Source organism: Bactrocera tryoni, chromosome 1, assembly GCF_016617805.1.
Source record: "Bactrocera tryoni isolate S06 chromosome 1, CSIRO_BtryS06_freeze2, whole genome shotgun sequence".
Taxonomy (NCBI): Eukaryota; Metazoa; Arthropoda; class Insecta; order Diptera; family Tephritidae; genus Bactrocera; species Bactrocera tryoni.
In genome coordinates, this window is record NC_052499.1 from 65,810,324 (window position 1) to 65,833,692 (window position 23,369).

A 23,369-nucleotide genomic window follows, 5' to 3' on the forward strand; every position below is an offset into this window, starting at 1 on the left:
ATTAAAATTAACTCGCTCTCCAACTACTTTGTCAAAATATTGCTGCAATGGGCTGGATGCAACAATATTATTGACGACTCTAAAAGTTGTGTTTAAAATAAAGATGAAACTCCTACATACACATAAGTATAAGCAACCATGCATACGTTTTCAATTCGCAAAAATAATAAAAAAATTAAAAAAAAAAACCAAAAAAAATATTAACAAAAAATATGAAAATCACTAAAAAATACAAAAGCGGTTTGTTTTATTATAAAGCTATTAATATCCAAATATTTATATAAGAGTGCCACGACAAGCTCCACAATACCGTTATTTGGTATAAAGAAATTCTTACCCAAATATTTTCATTATTTTAATACAGTTATGTAAGTAAGTAACACTATTTAAATTTAAAACTTCTTTCCTCACCAACATTTACGACTTAATCTTAGCCGGTATTTGGAAGCATACAGCATCACCCTGCTTATCACCCAAACCCCAGTGTATGACCAAATTAACAGTCGGATAGATTGGCAGTATTTTGAAGCTATTCTTGTAGGTGTACGTCTCACCGGCTTTCAATGGGCAGCCCACCTTCTCTTTGCCCTCGGCATCGTAGATGTACGGACAGGCGCTGGTGCCATAATAGCCGGGAAACGGTAGTGGTACGTCCAAAATAATACCCTGTATATCGGAATTGAGTTCGTTAAAGTCACGTTCGGGTTTGATCTTCATCTCAATGCTGGCCTCGGTGTTGCGCTTGAGTGTGCACTTATTTTTGGGACAATTCGAGATGGTTACCTCATCCGCGGTTAAGGCGCGTGCAGCCGCTGCAATAAAAATATATTACTAATTTTTATTGTTTGCTATATTTTGTTTGTTGGTACTTACACTTGGGACATTTTCTCACTTCTGTGGCATTCGTCAGCGCAAAGAGCACAATGAAAATGGTAGCTGTGCTGATGTAGGACTTCATTTTGATGGATTTCCTTTACTGATTTTCAGTTAGATTCTGGAAGTAAAAAAAAGTAAATAAAGATTATATACTTATATTAATTTTTTTTTCAATAAACATTATGTAGGTACGTATAAGATTTTGGAAACGCTATATTTTTTGAGAAATTATTTTTTATTAATTTTTTTAAATTTATATTTCCAAATTTTCACTAGAAAAACCGCTTATCTCAAAACTTCTGTTTCTTTAGTGGCGTAGACACCGCCTACAAGGTTAAAGCCGAGTTTACAACAGAGCAGAGTTCTTCTTCCTTTTAGCTGTTTGGCGTTAATCGGAGTGTAGCCAGGCCCTTCTACACCTGATCTTTGCAACGGAGTTGAGGTCTTCCTCCGGCGAATACTGCGTCGAATACTACTCGCTGGAATGTTTTCACCCATTCGAATGACATGACCTAGCCAGCGTAGTCGCTGTCTCTTAATTCGCTGAACTATGGCGTCGCTTGCTCTCTCGTAAACTCGTAACCCCGACTCATCAGATGTTGTCATCGTCCATGCCTCTGCACCATATAGCAGGACGTGGATGATGAATGATTCATAGAGTTTGGTCTTTGTTCGTCGAAAGAGGACTGTACTTCTCAATTGCCTACTCAGTCCTAAGTATCATCTGTTGAAAAAAGTTATTTTGCGTTGGATTTTGAGGCTCATGTTGTGGTTGGTGTTTCACGATCCATCACCTGTCACATGGTCGTAAACGTGAAGCACCGTAATCGTGCTTTTAGACTTTTCTTTCGTTCCGGAACGAGAACTGATTTTGGACGACCTTCTCGAATTTCATGTTGGAGTGATGTACGACCTCGATTGTATTTGCCAAACCATCAATAAACTCACTGCCTTTATGGTCATAAATTTAATTAAGTTCATCCATGCATTCTTGATGAGTTAATCCACGTCAAAATGGTTAATTCCATTTTTTGGTTGAGTGGAATATTTTAAGTTACTGTAAACAACACAAATAGCGCTCGTATGTCAAAACCTTCTGAGTATGGATACTATCAAAAATGTCAAACTTTACAATAAAGTTGTGAGTTGGCAGATAGCAACACTACAACACTAATCCCGAATTATAAAAGGAAAACTACGTATTTTAAAAATTTGATTTTCGATTTAGGCACTTGTTGTGTTAAATCATGGATTTAATCCTACGCAATAACTGGAATTTTTCCGACAATTTGGAGTAATTTTTTTCATATGTAATACAGATGCTTTATATAAACATGTGAATAAAGGGAGGCCTTCTTCAATCAATATTAATTATTCTCCGATAGAATATGTATATATGTATTTTCTAACCTACTATTATTATCCACTTATTTTTTATTTTCTTACATGCCCTTTACATATAGTTTTAACAAGTAATTATTGCTTTTGTTTTTATTTGCGGTCATAAAACTAAGCGGTTTTTAATTATTCCTAGAATTCTGAGAAGTTTACACTTTTACAATCAATTGAACCACAGCTTTTTCATTACTTTCGAGACCTTTTATAACAGTAGTTTAGCTCAACCGCAATTACTCAGAGAAGTGGAAATAATTGATAATGTGATATTAAATGGAAAATATAATTATAGCGATCGCATTTTTAGAAGGTACATTCACAGTTTTTCTATCAAAATATATTAAATTAAGGGTCAGTACATTGATATGAAACTCAAGTGATATTTAAATTTAAACTATATACACATGTATATCTAGATATTGCATACTATTTTAACTCACTATGGAACATTAATTAATTTTTTTTTCATAATTCGATAGTTTACTTATTCAAAAATCTCTCCCTAAAGGATTTCAGATATCGACATTCGAAATAATCAAAAATCTACTTTTTTTATTTTTCAGTTGACCACAAGGTTAGAAAGTACAAGCTTTTTTACACACTCTACTTCAAGGACGCATTGGATAGGCTGCAGATATGTTAGCTTAGGTAAGTTCGTAGGGTAAATCCGCAATTGACATATCTTCCGATTCCCAAGTTCCAACAAAAGTTAGTTCACTACTAGGATCCAGAGCAAAGGGTTACCCCTATATACTTTCCGAATTGTCCATGAACTTCCGAAATCCGCCAAAACCGTTCTGTCGCAAAAGAGACTGTAGATGATATGCTTAAGATTAGCTTCGAGCACAAACTCATTTAGAGCTCCAATAATCGCCTCTGGCCGCATGTTGTTGACAGCCCCTCGATATTCAGAAAGGTATCCACAGCATTGTATTTGTGTATAATGCATTACCGAGTGCTTGGCAGTGTCGACTGTCCTACCTATGCTAAAGGCATGCTGAACACTTAATAGCCTGTTTCTTGGAATACGACCCCTCTATACAAGTCCATAAGCTTAGAGAGACGTTTTTCAATTGAAACGAGAGAGCCTAAAAGCCTAAAATTCTTAGCAGTGAGATGAGAGCTTTTACCGGCCTTCGGGACGAAAGCCACTGCCTCCAAATCACCGAAATATGACCAATTGGAGTAGCCATGGCGACTTCTCACTACTCTTAGTCTAATTTCCAGACCTATTTCCCAGATAACCCAGGATTTAAGTTCTATATTATGACAGTTCTCTACGCTTTCTCCAAGATGACCTTTCGGCCTTCCTGATCCGTTTTAAAAAACGGCCATAGCTGATCAACAGAAAGGGCTTCGTCTTCCATCACGACAACGCTAGACTAGACACATCTTTGATGAGTCGGCAAAAACTGGAAAAGCTTGGCTGGAAAGTTTTGATGCATCCACTATATAGCTCTGACCTTGCACCATCGGACTACCATTTGTTTCGGTCAATGCAGAACTCCATTAATGGAGTAAAGTTGGCTTCAAGAGAAGCCTCTGAAAATTACTTGTCGCAGTTTTTCGCCGAGACACTAAAAAAGTTTTACACTGATGGAATAATCTCTCTAGCCTAAAAATGGCAAAAAGTGGTCTACAAAACTGGTACATATTTGGTTCTTTAAAGTTCATTATAACTACAAAACAAAAAATAAGTTGAAATTTGATTAGAAATACGAAAAGATCTTTTCGACTACCCAATATGTATCTTAGTCTAAACCTTTAAGTTCACTAAAAGTTTAATGAACGGTCTTATAAAAGACCGAAATCAAGTGAAAGCTTCGCTCGTAGAACATTTAAATTGTCAATGTGTTATTGTTTTTGCCGCCACTGTGCAAGTACTTTTAATTGGTTGTTTATTTACAGCTTTAAATCACGACATATTTACATACAATTAAATCTGATTAATATTGCTAATAAAGAACTTAAACGTTTTTTGACTGGCATATAGTTGAACAGAAATCTGCCATTAGAGATGCAAGCAATTTATTTGTGTTTGCAATGAGTTTATTTGTAATAAATTATGCCAGCTTTCATTGCGGTTTATCTTAGAATAATTACATGCATTTACAAGCCGACATTTCTAAGTAGGAGGTTTTTTATTGCAAACACTTTTTTTCTGCCAACAGCTCTGACGTTAATGAATTATAATATTGGCTTCCTAATGAGTTTTTAAAAAATTAGAAAATTGTTATTTTACAGTTTACATGTTTAGTTAGGTGGCTTTAGTTGTAAAAACTGCACTTAGCAGGAAGCTTATATAACATTCCATTTGTTTGGGTGTGTACAGTGAGTCATCATAGTATGCATACAAAGTGAATAATATTTTATTGCTATTATATTGCTACTAAATTGTTTGTGTGATTGTTGTTTGTAAACATTTTTACCAAAGAGATTATCATCTGATCAAATTTGAAACGGACTGATGCAATTGTACAGCGGGCGCAAGCCGATAGACATTTTTTTCTTTGTTTGATACAATCTCTTTTTTGTTCATACTATAGAAGATGATCTTTATAAATATGTCAATTAATGTATGTTTGTCAAATGTAAGTTTACAATGCAAAGATGCAGAAGTGAGAAGAAGAGGAATCCATTCTTTTATCAACACAAATATTTGAGTGTCGCAAAGCATTCAGCGCAGTTCGTGAAGTCATTGAAAACTTGCCTTATGCGAAAGACATAGAGACAGAAAATTGTGTTTAATGTTTTGGGTATGAAGCGCGTCATTGCTAAACCAAAATACCTGAATCTGTCGAAAAAGATACTAGAAGTGCCAAGCGTAGACTACCACCAAAATGCGTGAATCTTTTGCTAAAACGATGTCGAACAGAGATCACAAAAGAGTTGCTTAGTGCTCTAAAAATGCCTTGAAACCGAAAAAACTAAAAATCGCTGAAGGCATTGATGGCCTTTTCAGTCAATGCTTATAACGAGGGTACGGAAAATTGAATTTAATATTGGCATTATTGTATTGGCTCAAAAATAGCATATTTTGAAGCCGATAACAAAGATTTGTATTAAAATAATGTAGTTTATTAGTTTTTTGTCAGTCCGAGTGAGATTTAATCAGTTGGTACTTATGAAAAATCAATACAATACATCTCTTGTGGTCTGAATTCTGTTGGTTGAACGAAAAAAATAGTTATCGAAAAATCGATGTTTCTAAAATATATATATATTTGGATGGAGGATGGAGCCATGTGTAGAAGCTCGCGTAAGTGAGGAAGTTCTCTGAGCTCCATTCACTCGGGAGTGGCCAGAAACGATTCCTTTACATATGGCTCAAGTAGCTCACAATTTCGGGTCTTAGACCAAGTATATTCTGGGTAGCCAAAAAACATCCGTTTGAAGGCGAGCTAAAGTGAGATGGCGAAACATCCCCTCACCAGAGTTGTGTGCTGGGTTTGGCACCCACCAAGTAGAAACACTACCATTGAAAGGAAAAAACCAGTCTTTTGATGACGAACCCTGCAAACGTGTTTAGGATTATGAGTATTAACACCAACAACAATGTCAGGCTCGAAATCCAACGCAGAATAACTCTTAGGAACAGATAGGCAATTGAGAAGTAAAGTCATTATTCCCTGCCAGCTATATGGTGCAGAGGCATGGACTATGACAACATCTGATGAATCGACGTTATGGGTTTTCAGCGAAAGATTTATGGTCCCTTGCGCATTGGCCACGGCGAATACCGCATTCGATAAAACGATGAATTGTTTGAGATATACGAAGACCTCTGTCAATGGTCAGCGAATTAAAAGACAGCTCTGAAAGTTTTCAACGCAGTACCCACCGGGGGAAGCAGAGAAAGTGGAAGACCTCCACTTCGTTGGAAAGGCCACACGGAGAAGGACCTGGCTTCGCTTGGAATCTCCAATTGGCGCCAAAAAGCGAAAAGGAATGGCGACAAGCGCGCTGTTGTAAACTCGGCTACAACTGCGTAAGCGGTGACTACGCCAATAAAGAAGAAGATATAATTTAAAAATATATATTATCTAATATTTAATATATAAGAGACTTATATAATTTTTATTATAAGCAAATTTACTTTTTTTGATAATTCATTGAGTACAGTTCAAGAAATTATCGAAGAGAACCTTAAAAATGCAAAAGCACAATTTCAAGAAGAAAAGTGAATTATAATGTATAAAATACTCTTCTTTTCGTCCCATTGCTAACAAATATACCGTTTATTGAAAAACTAAAATTATACATATTTTAAGTGCTAAAAGCTCTAAAATTTATTTAAAACCATGAGTAAAATAATATTGGTAGTCGAAAAAGTCTTTTCGTATTTTGTCAATAGATGTCGTTACAGTCGTATATCTCCAGTGCTATCAACCACATTGTGCCATACCATACTATATGGTTGGAAAGGTGAGATTTTAAACTTTATTTAACCAGTGAAATTAAGTTCGGGAAAGTTGAAAAAAAGTTACAGTAGTGTTGTTAAAAAGGGAAAAATGCCACAGAAGACACCAATAAAATTTGTGAAGTTTACGGAAACGATTCTAACTATGTACTATATATCAGTTCGTATAGCACAACAATGTTTCGCTCGCTTCCGTTCTGTAAATTTCAAAATTTCGATTTGCACTGATGAAAGTTTCACTCTGATGGTATAATGTATTTAGCGTAAAAATGGCAAAAAGTGGTCGATTTATTATTATACAAAAAAATAAGTTGAAGTTTGATTAGAAATGCGAAAAGACTTTTTCGACCAAACACAAAAAAAATATTTCTGAAGCAAATAAATCTGTTCAAAATTGCGACATATAACCAAATGCAATGAATTTCTAAGCAAATTTTTGTGTTGCCGTGTTTAATTTCATTCATAATTCATTAAAAAAGTCCCGGAACAGTGCAAGTCTGTGCTAATTTGCTGCTATCTATTGATTAATTCGCTCACGTTATGGAAACATCGTTGTAAAACATACAAATAAATACAAAAATATTTAAATATATATGTATATGTATGTGTAAATAAAATTGTATATATGTATATACCATGTCACCATTATTATATATATTTAAAATATTTGCACTTCACCTTTAAAAGTTTGCTTAGTTTTCAGTTTCTTTTTAAAACGCGCTCAGTGATTTTAATAGCGGACTTCCGTCAGCGGTACGAAGTAGCGTTTCACAAGCCAAAATAAGTAAGCAAACTGAACCGTTATATACTTTTAATTATGATTACTATTTGCTTTAGTTAACTTGTTTATACTTTTTATTTTCACTCAAAAATGCTTTTCTTTTAATGCTCCTTTATATAATATACTTATGCGCTTATATATATGTATATGCCATTTAATTCAAAAATCGTAAACTTCATTAAAAAATTGCGCAATATTGCTTGCTTTTCTTTATTTATCGCTAACAATTCGAACCGGTGTACTGTTGTACGTGTTTGGAGGGGGAAAAACGAAAGACTTAAGACACACACGCGCGTTCTCGCAGCTAACAACACGTTGCGACTGTTGTATGTGTACAACTGAACTGAAGCGGCTGCTTTGGTGACTTGAATATTTATAGACAATAATGTCGGCTGGCTTATAGACATACCAGCACATATGTATATGTACATATACAAAAGTAATGCATTTACATATACAAAAGCATATATGTATAGTATGTACATATATGAACACTTGAGGTGTTTTGATTGCTCATCGGAGGGTCTGGGACGCGTCGGATTTTTACTTAACTACATATATCTATGCTTTCGATATACAGAGAATCTTACATAGCTATATAAACAAAGAGATCATCGCCGGTAAATCTATGAAAATATAGACTGTGAGTATGTTAAAATCTATGCGGCGTGTGAAAAATAAAAGCAGAGAAAAAGGAAGGTGTGTTGTAAGCCGAGCATACGGATTAGAGGTGCTGTAAAAAAGGTATGCAAGGCATGAGTGCAATAATATAATCTAAATTTGCATAAATATTAGAGAAAAATTTTGTTTGTGCATTTAGATTTGACTCGGTGAATAGAAGACTCATCTGCGGACAGGTATTTAAAAACTTTGTCAGGTTTATTTCTATGTAAGTAAATAATAAATATATATATAAATAATAAATATATATATAAATAAATAAAAAAATATAAATAAACAATAGTACTTGTTTAGAATCCCTTAGGCAGTATTTAAAATAATTATTCACAGTTCTTAGAGTAATTAAACTATGTGCAATGTAGTAATATGCTAACCATTTTTCTCCTTTCCTTTCAGGAGAACCATTTGTTAAAAAAAATCAATCGCGTCATCAGCAATCAGTTTTAAATCAAACTCGTTTACATTTCTAATTGTGAGCCATATAAGCAATTTACTTTAATTACCTAAGTAAATGTTTCATTACAACTACTTTTTGTATCAATTACTTCATTGTTCGCCAGGCTTAAAGGGAAAATTATTCGCTGTTATAACTGTTTGTGCTACAACAGGTTTAAAAAAATATATATTTACAGCTAAAGCGAAGCTATAATACCCTTCACAGGTGTATTTCCTATAGCATGAAAGTGTATGAAAATATTTTCATCTTGATTTTGCTTGGCCAGTTTATGTGGGAGCTATATGCTATAGTGGCCCGAACTGAAAAATCTCTTCAGATATTGTATGTTTGCTTTGGACAATATTCCTTGCAAAATTTCGTGAAGATATCACGCCAAATAAAAAAATTTTCCTTACCAGTACTCGATTTTGATTGATCAGTTTGTATGGCAGCTATACGCTATAGTAATCCGATATAAATAATTTCTTTCCATATTATGCCATTGTCTTGGAAAATTATCTACGCGAAATTTCATAAAGATATCTTGTCAAATAGAAAAGTTTTCCATACAATAACGCGATTTTTATCGGTCAGTTTGTATGACAGCTATATGCTATAGCAATCCGATATCAGCGGTTCCGACAAATGAGCAGCGACTTGGGGAGAAAAAGACGTGTACAAATTTCAGAACGATATCTCGATAAGTAAGGGACTAGTTCGTGACGCACATGGCTTAATCGACTCAGCTCGTGACGGCGATATATAATATTTAGTATACCAGCAGACCCATTCACGCGTTGCTGTGGCTAAATTTTTTGTTATATTACATTGTTGTAAACTCTTCACGGGGAACATTTACCCCTTAATACAATGAAATTATTATGTACGAACGAAGACGGAAACGTTAAAGCTGGCATAAGAATCCACTGGATTGCAATTTGGAAGGGAAGGACTTTTAATACGATTGAACAAAATTTTCATACTATTTAATTTGGTTAATACAAAATTTCTAACAAATAGTTTTAAATCTTTAAGAATAATATCAATATTTTAAATTATCAATACTTTTAATCTAAATTTAATTTAGCACTAATTGGTGCACAATATTTTTGGTTAATCCGTATTTAGCTAAAACATATAGATTCGACGGTTTTCCTACACGTGACCATGCAACATATGTATGTATGTATAGTTGCCCATGAGAAAAATATGGTGTTTCCAAATCTAAGCCACAAATGTACATACATTGTTCGGCCTTGAGATTTATTTATCGTCATTGCAAAAGCTAAACGAACTGGAAATTGCAGCTCCTGAAGGGTATCGTAGAATCCGATGGTATCATTGGAATACGTGGTCCCTTAAACTTCACCTTTGAACTTTCCAGATAATATGGTTGCTTCAAGAATATTTCCGGTGATCATTTTGATAGCCAAACTTGCACCATTGCATAATGGATTCTAATTACGCAGGAGAAAAATAGGTGAACCATTCTTTAATCGCAGATTATGTGGTGGTATTCCGGGTATATCTAGTGAATTTCAAAATTCAATAGGAAAATTTACACTTTCATTTTCATTAAGAACAGTATCGATTGATTTAAAAAACATCAGATCGCCTGGTAACAACTTTTGAATTTGGAAGTTGATTTCGTCAACATCAACATTTTCGGCTGCCAAAATAGCCTGCTCACTGACACAGTTATAATTCAAGTAATTACTATGTATATTCGGAAAAATACTCTGAATCAAGCACGCTTGCGTCGTGCCTCTCTGCTTCGAGCGTTGTTGAGGTCTTTGTCTATTATTTGACAGTCACAATTATCCGTTAGCTCCAAAATATTCTAACAGATGACGTTAACTGTTGACTGGATTGAGTAAGTATGTTAAAAACACAAATTTCTGTCAAATAATAGACGAATAATATACAAATAATTTGCAATAATATAATATTGCGAGTATAAATTGAGATGTAAGCTATCCTATCATCTAAGTTGGACCAAATTACATGTGTAGTATATGCCAACTTTCATGAATATCAGTTAACTCGTTTTTGAGTTCATTTGGAGCACACACACGGACACTGGATGTCAAAAAAAAGGAGAACAATTAATGATATATCGAGAAACTGGCGATTATTTTTAACAGCTTTTCCCAGAAAACTAGTTTTTGCACGTTAGCTCCCTTTTCGTAGACCAGGTCACATATTAAGATATTTCATAGAATTTCTGAAATTTCTTGTTGGGTGCTACAAACGACGCGAACTTAAAATACTCTGTTAATGGTATAAAACCACTAAATCTAGTTCATATACCTCATTATAGGCATATAATAAACAAGCTTATAAAATTATAACATATGAGACGAAAATAATAATGTGACTAATTTTTGGTATAAACTCTCCTAATTATTAGAAAAAAAGGAAAAAAGTAACGTACCGCTGTAAATTTGCCTTAAACTGCCTGCAAAAAGTGAAATTGTCTAAATCATGTAGTTAGTGATAATGAGAAGGTATGTCATTGCTATATGATGCCCTACATAGCGCAGGTTTTTGCTGCAAGCTTAATGCGTTCTTCACGCCTCACAATTAGCTAAATGTCTATAATTTGCTTTTCTCTCGCTTTAGTTCAATATTTTGCTAATTTCAAAGTCATAATCGTTAGCGCGTTAAAGTCGAAGTACTTTTGCAAGGGCAGTCTAACTAACGCTATCAAATATGTATGTGTATATATATAAGAGAAATATTCTCTTAATTTTAGATTATGAGAATAATTCAGTTTATAATATAAAATGAATTACTAAGACATATTGAGCGAAGATCAAGATCTTCATCAAATTTTACTGAGATCATTCCTTTATAGAGTGATGTAAGAGTAGACATTATCAAGTTAATGAGATCTACGGAGCACGAAGAAGCTAAGAATGTACGTTTTTCACTTTTGGTAAAAAAACACACAAAATTCTGAATTAATTTTCTTCTTTTCGATATATGTATGTACATAAGTACATATGTATATGTGGTAAAATTGAAAATAGATGTTCTCATATTCAGTCTAAAGTTCAATTTTTGAATTAAAACAAAAGCAGAGGCACAAAATCATATCATCTTTCCTAATTTGAAATAACTCAATACTCCTACATACGAGCGATAGGAAGCACGCTTGCAAACTTCTTTCGATATATTTCGAAATTAATTCAACGTCATAAATCAAACGAACTGTCAAACTTTCATAGTAATTGTAAACAGAGACTTCTCTCTTTTCTCTCAGGAATCACGGTATCTTTTTAATGTCAAACGCATTTCAAAAAAAGTTTACGAAATTATTGCTGTCAAGTAGGGGATATGTGACATGACTTTAAAAACAAGGAATGTCAAACTTCCTAATATCAAATTAGCTCTTTTGGAGCTATCTTGATAATCCTTAAGCTTATAAAGGAAATTTTTGCATACCAAAAACTAGTTTCGGATAATTTAAATACTTATGCTTTTTCCAAACTTTTTGATACTTTTTTTCAGAAGCCTTTTTTTGACAGATCACACGTGACACGTCGTGTCAAGCGGTCATGATATTTTTGTTCGGTATTAATTGGCATTTCATCAAGGAAATCCTTGGCTTGTCTGAACAACTTTTACAAATTGTTCAACTTTGGTCCACTGAGAGTAGTACTATTCGCAACACCATCAACCATCTTGAAACTCGGCATATAATATTCGATCGAATAAACTACGTCCATCACGCAGTGAAGAAAATATAGCAGCCGTAGTTGAGAGTGTACACGAAGACCGGGGAGAGTCGATTCGGTGCCGTTCGTAGCAACTCGGACTGACTAACTGTGGAACAACTTGGCCCTTTTTACGACCAGGCCTTAAATTGATAGCGTACAAAATACAGATTTTGCAAGAACTGAAGTCGCTTGACCTGCCCCTGCGACATCCATATTTCTTCAAAAGTGATGCCTGTGAGAAAGTAACCGTCTAAGGCGACCGTTATTGCGTCATGACAGCCGACTATTTGATACCTGAAATCGTAGCTCGTGATCTCGGCGACATTTGGTTTCAACAAGACGGCGCTACTTTCCACACATCGCATCAATCAATGGATTTAATGAGAGAACACTTCGGTGAGCAGATAATTTCGTGTTTTGGGCCGGTCGATTAGCCACCAAGATCGTATGATATCACATCGTTAGACTTCTTCCTGTGGGAATATATGTATAAAGTCTAAAGACTATGCGGATAATCTCGCTTCGATTCAGTCTTTAGAAGAAAGCAGCATGCGTGTCATTCGCCATTTACCAGTCGAAATGCTCTCGTAGTCAACCAAAATTGGACTCAACGGAGGGATCATCTGAGACGTAGCCGTGGCCAACATTTGAAAGAGACAATCTTCACAAACAAAATACCAAAGAATGTTCTTCCGAATGATAATAAACATTCTCCATTAAATTTCAAGTTTGTGTGCTTCTTCTTTAAAAAAGTGGGGAACCTCGAAATGGATCGCCCTTATAATGCAATGCAATGTAAAAACTATTTCAAGATCGGAGTCCTGTGGCCACTATTTTATAAAATAGCAGGAAAAATATTAATCGGAAACACAAATGCTTGTCTTATAACGATAAAGGGTATACAAAGATTTTTATATGGAGTTGATCTTTCGGTCTGTATGACAGCGATATGGCTATAGTGGTTTAATAACGCCGATGCCAGCACTGCTTCTTGGATCGAAAAGGGCTTATGCAAAATTTCAGCTCAAAATCTCAAAAATGAGGGACTTGTTCACCCGTTAAACTATAAAGTAATTCAACTTTTTAAACATTCAGTGCACATATCTTTCTCAAACTGCGCGCTGACTATCAATTACTTTCCGCTATATGTATGTATAGTGCATACAGTATGATTATGTATGTAAATATAAATATTATGTGCTCCAAACGGTATGTATAAGTTCTATGTAAAATATTATAGTTTTTGCCGGAAGTACAAAGTGGCCGGAACTATTTGAAACTTGTGCCTTTTCCGTCTTCCATTTACAGCCGGTGGAATTGTTTACATTACTTATTAGTTATTAGCATAGTGCTAATTTAATCACTTATGATTTAAATAAATAAACGACGTGTAAACACATTCTTCATGCTTTGAAACGCACTTGTTTGTGTCTAAATGGAAATAATATTATATTGAATATTTTCTTACATTTTTTTGAACATTTTTTTATAGTTAAATATATTTGAATTATTTTAATTTTTGTTGTTAATTTTTATACTTCGTTTTTAAAACTTTTACGCGAATTTCTCAAAACCAGTTTGCGATTTTTTATAAATTTTTTTCCATAAACTCTAGACACTTTAAAGCCATCCCAAATAAACACTGTTAGTAACCTTGAATTTTCCTACCAAAATCTGTGTATGTTTATTTGTTGTTTTTGTCCCAAGCACTGCTGCGGCCTTCTTACTGAACGGCTTGAAAACTCGTATCGAACTGAAGCCACAATTTCAACAAAAGCTGGCAATTGGTTCGAGTTGCGTGGCTCTCAGCGTTTAAGTACGTCTTGAGCTTTTTACACAAATCATAAAAATCCATATAAATATTTGTATGCATGTAGATACTCTAGAGTATTTGTATAGAGTTGTATGTTTGTTTACTTATAAATATTTGTAAATAAATATAAATAAAAGACGCTGGCTTTAGTTCAAAGAAACTGGCGAAAAGCAAGTGTAAAGCCGTACTTTAACACAGGCCTGCGCAACTATATGCAAAAATTACAGTTGCGTGCAAGTAATAAGAAGCACTTCGCAATGATTAGCTGGAATTATTTTGATGGTTGTAAAATCCCCAAACCCTGTTGTTGGATCGGCCAGGCTTATTTTTTTAATGCACGGCCGTGGTCGCCAATACAAGGAGAAGTGATTTCGGGTTTTTGATATCGGGGTTTTGAATCTTTGAATGCGCTTTTTGTTGTTGCGGTAGACAATATTTGATAAAGTATATGTGAGGTCCAGGTCGGCAATAAATTTGGTTACGCCATGTATATTGAGATTGTCATTCTCTCATAAAGTGTCTTTCTAACGGAGTAGAGGTCTCCCCTTTTCCCCCGGCGGGTACTGCCTCGAATACTATCAGAGCTGTGAGGCTTTTCTTCCATTCGGATGAAATGACCTAGTCAGCGTTGTTGTTCTAACGGGTACCTAGCCCCTATTAGGATGGCAAGGGTTAGCTAAGTTGTCGTCGACGTCATCTAACCGGAAGGACCCAAGGAACGTGCTGTTTCGATGGAGTCAGACCAAAGGGACCTAAGGCTGGGGTTGGTTGGGCATGCAAAGAGGAGACCAGTGTCTTGCGGAGATTCAATGCACGCAGGACATATATTGGATATGTCGGGGTCTATTTTAGCTAAGTAGGAGTTTATTCTGCTACAGTATCCAGAACGAAGCTGCGCAAAGATCACTCTCGTTTCTCGCGGCAACTCGAGCACTTCGTTTATGATGGGTTTGCAGCAGAAACTGCCTGGAGAGGAGTTCATTATGCTCCTTAACAGGGAGCATAAGGCCTCACTATGGTGTTCGATAGGAAACTTCTGGAGGCATCCTGTTGTAGTCCGGAGTGCAGTGTTCTGACAAGTCTTAAGCCTTCTCACTGCATCCATGCGACCATATTAGTGCATCGTAGTTGAGGACCGGCCGGCTGATTGCCTTGTAAGTTGCCAACAACGTTTTTTTTCCCTTTCTCCATGTGCTGCCGGCTAGCAACTTGAGGATTTTGTTGCGCCTCTGTATTTTGGCGATAATCGCCATAGTCAGCCAAGCCGCTGTCTCTTAATTCGCTGAACTATGTCAATGTCTTTGTAAATCTCGTACAGCTCATCGTTCGATCGACTGCGGTATTCGCCGTTGCCAACGCGCAAAGGACCATAAATCTTCCGCAGAACCTTTCTCTCGAAAACTCGTAACGTCGACATCGTCCCTGCACCATATAGCAGGACGGCATGATGAGTGACTTTTGGAGTTTGGTCTTTGTTCGTCGAGAGAGGACTTTACTTCTCAATTTCCTACTCAGTACAAAGTAGCACCTGTTGGCAAGAGTTATTCTGCGTTGAATTTCGAAGCTCACGTTGTTGTTGGTGTGCTAGTTCCAAGATAGACTAAATTATCTACGATTTTGAAGTTATGACTGTCAACAGTGACGTGGAAGCCATGTCGCGAGTGCCACGCTATTTGTTTGATTCCTTATTCAGTCAGGAGAAAGCAGAGCTACATAATCGAGTATGGAGCCTTGTGTAGAAGTTCACGCCATTCACTAGAGAGTGGTCAGAAACGATTCTTTTAAATGTCTTAAGCAGCTCCGGTCTCATATCTAATATCCTCTGGGTAGCCAAAAAACATTCGTTTGAAGGCGACCTTCTCTCTTTTGCTCGCCTTGAAACGGATGTTTTTTTGCTACCCAGAGGTTACTTGATCTGTAACCGGAAGTCGCCTCCAAAATCCTTCTCTCTTTAGCTCGCCAAGAGGTGCTACTTCGTCCCTCCCCAGGATTGTGCGCTGGGTTTTGGTCCCGCCACGTAAAAAAACCTCATGAATAGAAGATTTCATTCAAATAGCTTTAATTTTCAGTTCCATATTTAACCTTCTCATCGGACATTTGAAACAATGTTTTTGCTTTCTACGTTCTCTTTTTTCCGAACAAATATTTCCTATAGCCTTCCTTTCAAAAGATTGTTCTCTTCACCAGAGACACAAATACAACGCAGTGGTAGTCACCTTTAACCTCTGAAATGATACCGTTATAGGAATGTACTATGCATACAGAGTATAGAATTCGAGTATATTAGATTCAATCACACTTCAGATCGTTTCTAATTAGCTGTCAAGGGCTATACTTCATGTAATTTATGCATTTTCATACATACATTTTTTTCACATTTGATACTGCAAAATAAAGCAAAGTCTAACTGCATTGTTGTAATTTGCAAAAGTCAACAAGTTAAATGAAGTAAGCGAGCAATTCAAGCGTCTAATTGACGGAGGAGTTATTACATTGTCGCTTGTCAATTTAACGACTCAAACGAACAGCGATAATCAAGTGTGTAAAGGCATAATTGAGTTAGCGAGATAAAACTCGACGCTTTTTTATGGATCTCTTGCGCTGTCATGTTTCAATTAAAATAAAATTTTAAATGTTTATTTTTGTAACAACGAAGTTGTCATTATATGTAACTGTGATTCTAAGAATGGCACTAAAATAAGAATGAAGTAAGTGAGAATTTCATTAGGAGTAGTAGAGATGGTTGAGCCGGTAATTGAATTGAACCAGACGAAGTTAAATTGTGTTTGTTTTGCGATTGGAGTTGAGGTTTCAGCCCACATTGATGTTGAATGATGTGAGTGTTTTGGTAAACTGATAGAAAAGTAGTATCATATATATAATATATAAATATGTATACGAGTATAGACACGAAAGCTACATTTCATAGACTCTATTGACAAAGCGAAGACTTTAATCAAACTCTCAGACGTTCTATAATGTTAACCAAATAAATAAGTACTCAATATTCAGTTAATCCAAGGCATACTAAATATAATGCCACATTAAAAACTTGCCACCGGCCACGACGAGAAGGGACAACGTACTTATAGGCAGCCAAGAAGTAGTAAAAAAAAACATTTTTTTAATTTTTATATTTATTTTTCCAGTAGCGATGACTAGAGGCTACAGTTGAGAAAGCTCTCTAGATCTATTTGATAAATTGTTTCTGAAACGAAAATTAGTCGTTGGAGTATAGATCTTAATAAGTGTATGGCTTTTAGGTTATGCTGTGGTCATAAACCTATAAAACTTGTGATAAGCTAAGAAACAGTGAAAATCAATAGTCTGAACTTAGGTTTGAAATTAACTCACATTATTTTTATTGTAGTTTCCATATCAACAAACATATTATATATATAAATAGTTTAGAAAAGTTTATAAAAACATATACATATGTACGTATTTGTAAGCTATGTTTATGAGTGACAGAGCCATGAGTAATGCAATATGCAGTTGACTGTGCTGAGAAACAAGGCACGTGCTTTTAATATAAATTTCCGTATTTCAAGTGCGATTGCGCATACTTTGATAGATAATTACAAAAGAATATAAAATTTTTAAGTGGCATATAGAGATGTATTTCATGTAGTCTAGAATTTTTCACACATGTAGTACTTTAAATTTATTATGATCGTGATCGGTAAGGGCACAAAGACTGGGCAATGCTTATAACTCCAACGAAAAGTTCTACTTTGAATGGATACTAATTAAATCGTTAGTTACTTGAGAAGATTCCAGTATGCCTGTTCGAGAGATAATTTCTCTAACCTTGTCTCAGAGTACTAAGCTGAATTAAAATACTTGCCAAGTTTCTTTGCATATGAGTGATCAAGACCCTATATACATACTTGTAAGTAGTATATGGTAAAGATTGAGAAAAAATGAAATCCTTTTGTTACTTGCGCTATAATGTATCCGCAAATGGACTATCAAAGAATCAATGGACATCCAAGCTAGCTTTCGGCGCCCTCAAAGGCCATTATACGGCGTACCAAAACAAAAATATTCAACATCTAAATTAAGTCCACACTTGTATGCGGCTATGAAATTTAGAATCTGTTACCTTCTGACATCCAAGAGTTATAAGCTTTCACCAACTGATGTCTTTGTAATATTTCACGTATTTTCTGGTCCGTCTCGCACAAACCAAACCCCCTGTCGACTGAAATTCTCAAAAGGAAATGAGGCTGGCTCGATCATGCTCTCAGATGAGATCCAGACACAATCACACAGAGCGTTAACGACTAAAATCCGTAAGGCAAACGACGGAAAGACGTTTCCGCTTTAGCCTGGAGAAGAAAATTGTACATTTAAACGTCTCAGATTCGAAAAATATGTAGTTAAATCATGAGACTAGCACAAGATTGAAATAAATGGATTGTGGCCTTTTGCTTCCCCCAGGAGCCACAGCATATGCTATATATATGTACATATGTATATTGGCTTCTCGAAGGAGCGCATAATTTTTTTAAGAGGAAAAAATGGCGAATCAATGACGTCTTGTATAAAAAAAACCTCTAACCAAATTTCAGAAAATAAACTTTGCGGGTCCGTTTTCGACTGAACTTCCGTGGGGCCTGCTCGAATAATAAGGACTATGCCAAAACTATGCAACTATGACTGTTTATTTAAATAAAGCGAATAAAATAAACATTTTTAAATAATTATTGTTCAGTGTTTGTAGATTAAATGTTTTAGCCAACATCCATGTTATAACAAAATAATGTTTGTAGTTCGGAAATACACCTTAGCCCACTTTCGAACCGTTAAAATTTAAAACCACATATGGTTTAGAGCGCCATCTATAGCGTATATGTTTCCGCGTTGTAGAGAACGGATATCATAATTTACGTTCTCTTTGCGTAGTGTTAAACATTTTTTCACGCTAGGCATTTTGTATCTGTTTTCTTCCAAATTCGCGACTCGTTACTTCGTTTACTCGTTGGCATTTTGTTTTATTTGCCTTTTGTGCGCTCTCTAGTCTTTATTATTTTCAATTTGACTGGCATTTGTGTTTTCTGGAATATGGCGTTAAGGTCGGATTTCGAGGTGAGTTCGCGTTTTAATTATCCATTTAAGTAATTAATCAAATAGAATCAGTGTAAAATTAAGTGATTTCAATTGTTAACATGTCAGGCAACGAGTGCTTGATGAATTTCAGCAATGCTGATTGGATTACAAAAAGCTAAAAGAAAGTCTGTGTAAACAGCCCAGTTAGCCGTTCGTGGAGAGCGCTAGCTAAGTGTGAATATTATATGGTATATGCAAATCTGCGATGGCAATTATGAGAAAATGAAACGAAAAACGCAGAATATGCACTTAATTATGATTATGTGAATACCCAAGATTTGTTTATTTGCAATTTTCGCTGGAATTGATAAAAATTTACTGCTGTCAGACACGAATTGTTTGTTGTGCTTTATATGTGTTTGTGTTTGTTGTGTCGCTCCAAGTCGCTAAGGTGCTGATCTGGCCATAATCGTTATGTGTTCTGTTGCTGTGAGCTTAGCTTGGAGGCGACGCCCTTTTGTGTGTCGCTTAGAAACCCAACTAAGTTAATTTAATTAACCAACAGCGAGTCTACAATATGGGTGACACACGAGATCAATTTTACGAGACTCTGAAACATCTGATAGTGAGCTGTATTATTTACACATATTTGTATGTATGTTTGTGTGCCGAATGGGTGTGAGTTGCATTAGTCACAAATATTGAAAATCTAACAAATTATCTGTTCCAGTGTAGTGTCTAAAGTAGTTGAAGTTGACTTCTGAAATATCTGCAAAGAATCGATAGCTTCAGAGTTGTACATACGTAGTATGTGTGCGAGTTTGGGTGGGAGGGGCCGCATTCTGGCCAAATTTTATGCACTTATTGCACACGTGAGTGGGCGGCTTTAACTACCATTTGATAAATGCAATATGCAAGCGGAGAGCGGGGTGCAGGTGGTGTCACATTGCATCCATAGTACGAGTAAATATTGTAAGTGGTTGTTGGAAAATTTTCCTATTTCTCAGTGAACTTTTATTGCGCTCATGCTCTCTTTTTTTGGCCTTTTGTACGCTTCTCCTTTTTGTGTTGTTGCTCTTCGATATCAATCGCTGTTTCTACGCTCGTTTATTCGTTTATTCTCGTTCGTTTTTCTCTTCGTATTCTCTGCATTGTTTTTCTTGCTCTGCTTCTTGCATCTTGTTTTTCTAATTTGACTGAAAATGCATTTTAAAAGCAAGTGTGAGCAAGTGTTATGCTGCTTGCTGCTAAGCCTATCAATCTATTGACCAGCAGCCCGTTGGAGTTGGCTACCTGAGGGTACCTGTTATGTGTAATACTAGTTATTTTTTGGTTGCAGGCATGTTTTGTTTGGATCCAATTGTACCAGCAACAAATTCTATTCGTTCTTTGTACCTTTTATTTACTCTCAGACATTTCTCTGTCAGCAATCTCCCTAGTTGGATGATCGATAGCAGCTGGTTTGATTTAGCTATAATAAATATTTAAAGCAATTCAACCTGTTTCTATAAAGTTTTGTTACCTGCTTAAATATAATAATTTTAAAACTCCAATATTTTCTGTTACCTGCTCACCCTAAGGGATACTTTCATAGTTCAATTTCTATTCGTATATACATATGTATGTATGTATGTAATATGTAATTTAATCAGCTGAGTGAATGTGTAATCACAAGTATAAATTTTCATAAGGAAATTCGGTCTGTTTAAACTACTAATTGATGAACCAAGACTGAGTGTTATCGACTTCCATAAACTAAAAATATTTTTAAAACGCAATTCGAAACTGTTATTGTTGCGACGCTCATCTAGTCCCGGTTAAAGTCGTAAGCTTCAGATAAGTTTTCATCGAGGTCATCCTACGGTAGGCCCAGGAAACGTGCTGTTTCGATGGAGAGGGGTGTCAGATGTATAGAGTTTGCTGGGCATGCAAAGAGGTGGTAAGAGTCATGCAGCGACCAGTTGCATGCCTTACATACATACAGTATCGAGTACGAAGCTGAACAAGGGTCATTCTCGATTCTCGCGACAACTCGAGCTCGTCGTCTGCAGGGGGTGGTGGTTTGACTCCAAGTGCTCCATTCACAGAGAGAGAGTCGGTGAAGATGTTTATGATTTCACTGTGAATGGCGGTTTGCGTTCGAAGTCTGGTAGGCGTATTGTCGTATGTCGTCAACGTAGTTGAGGAAAAACCTCTTGTTGCTAATAGGAGGTGGTTTCGGTTTTCGTCGAAATCATACCCTTAACTGGGATAATACAGGCCTCACTGAGTAGATGTTCGATAGTAGACTCAAAAGGCATCTCGTTATAGTCTGGATTGCAGTGTTCTGGCATCTCTAAAGTTTCCTCGTCTGCGTTTCACTGCATACAGGCGATAATTAGGGTGCGGCGTAGTTAAGGACCGTCGCCCGATTGCCTTTTATGTTGCCAATAACGTTTCTTTGTCATTCCCCATGTGATGCCGGCTAGCGACTTTAGGACTTTGTTGTGGGTCTGTACTTTGCCAATAATGGCGGTCGTGAGGAAAGAAAGTTCACAGACAGTCAAGTATCACACCTATAATCTGAAGGTTATTGACAGTCGGAATTTTAACGCCATCGACTGCAATATTAAGGGCAAGTCTGTACTCCTTCGTCCAGTTTGTGAAAGCGAGAAAGGTCGGAAAGATATCAGTTTGCTTTTGAGCATATGCCACCGATTCCATTGCATTGCTGGTGCAATCACCAGCGTAGTCGTATAATATATTCCTACCGGAAGGCTGATTACACAGAGGCATACAAATAAAAATGAATCATTCTCACTTCTTAGTAGAAATCCATTCTTTAACCACCAAACAAATATTTATATAGAATAAAAAAAAATTTCAAATTACTCATCTAAATAAATACAATTACTTAGCAATTCTAAGCAATAATTGCAACCTCAAAACATACCCATTTGGCAATTCAAAGCAAAATAGCCATAACCTCAAAGAATTTCACTAAAAATTTTCCTATTGAAATTGCTTTGATAAAAGCTCGAGAACTCGAGTTCACAAAATTTTTAATCAGTTTGTTGTTTTTATTATATTATATTTGTATAAAGAATACTTCTTTACTCTCATCTAAAACGATAAACTTACGCAAGTAAAATGCACACTCGAACAGCAACCCTGCTGCCATTGAGCTTTCGAGAGCTTTGTTCTCAAATCTCGCTTTTAACCACATTACTCGCTTTTGGCCAAGTGAAAATGTTGGCTTATTTTCCCTTATTGGAAGTGCCGCAAATGTGGAATTATATAACACGATTTGGAAGCCATGCTGTCACTTGTGCCGTATACCCGCACGAGAATACATGCATACGCATTGTCGATTGGAAGCGACTTCCAGTCAATTTCCACCCTTTGCATTTGTACAAATTCGACGGTCTTTCGCGCACCTACCCTCCGTTCTTAACCAGAATCGGTGTCATTAGGACGCTTCGTGCTTGACTAATTATTGGCTGGTATCCATATGACCACATGCACATGCCCGTGTGCTACTTCTGGAGCTCAAAAAATACCATTCTATGATATTTAGTTGTTAGTGTTGTTTTTGTGAATTTGTTTTGCATCACATCAAAGTTGCTAATTTTGTTTAATTGTCATTGCTCTCATAGTTTTTTTTTTGCGTTTTGCCTCATTTGTTCCTCCAGTACACATACAATAGTGAGCGTTCATCTCAGCCGTGTGGCGGCCGGTCGAGTGCATTTGTGGCGAGCTCATTAATGACTTTTCAACCTTGAAAAGATTTTCATGTCTCTGCCATTTAACCGTGAAATTTATTAGAATTACAGCGTTAATGCGGCACAAAAATCAACAATTAGAAATTGGCAGCGGCCAGTCAAATATCCATTAGTGGCCAGGTACTTAAAGTAGGTGGATACTAAATAATCGCCAACCGTCATAGAATAGTTGTTGCATAAGAATTGCACTGACGCCGGTGATGATGCAACATCCGTTGTTAGCGACTTTGGATTTGGTGGGCCAAAACTGCTGCATGCGCATATTCAATGACGAATATTGTTGGAAAAAACGTTTTGTGCCTTTTGTGAAATTTCGGAAAGTAGTCTGCATCATTGATTTCTGGACAACACACATACTCATACATACACACACACATAGAATTGAACTCATTACGTTGTTTTGCAGGAAGTTGCACACTTTTATTAAATGTG

At 36.0% G+C, this 23,369-nt stretch overlaps 2 protein-coding genes across 3 annotated transcripts in view; one reads left to right on the plus strand and one right to left on the minus strand.

Moving 5' to 3' along the window:
- Positions 1-218: 218 nt before the first annotated feature.
- Positions 219-14,083, minus strand: LOC120780180 (ecdysteroid-regulated 16 kDa protein). 2 transcript variants are annotated; one of them, XM_040112458.1, is made up of 3 exons: positions 13,980-14,083; positions 874-994; positions 219-812 (listed from the first exon to the last, which is right to left on the minus strand). In XM_040112458.1, the coding sequence occupies exons 2-3, from the start codon at positions 956-958 to the stop codon at positions 418-420; spliced, it is 480 nt and encodes a 159-aa protein (XP_039968392.1). In that variant the 5' UTR covers positions 959-994; positions 13,980-14,083; the 3' UTR covers positions 219-417. The 2 variants fall into 2 exon arrangements, with proteins under 2 accessions (XP_039968392.1, XP_039968391.1); XM_040112457.1 differs by lacking the exon at positions 13,980-14,083 and adding an exon at positions 7,370-7,820.
- A 5,114-nt stretch (positions 14,084-19,197) lies between these two features.
- LOC120767026 (sodium/potassium-transporting ATPase subunit alpha) overlaps positions 19,198-23,369 on the plus strand; it is a 91,916-nt gene continuing 87,744 nt past the window's right edge. Inside the window, exon 1 of the mRNA XM_040092869.1 lies at positions 19,198-19,215. The gene's annotated coding sequence lies outside the window, so the exon portion shown is untranslated. The remainder of the gene's footprint in view (positions 19,216-23,369) is intronic.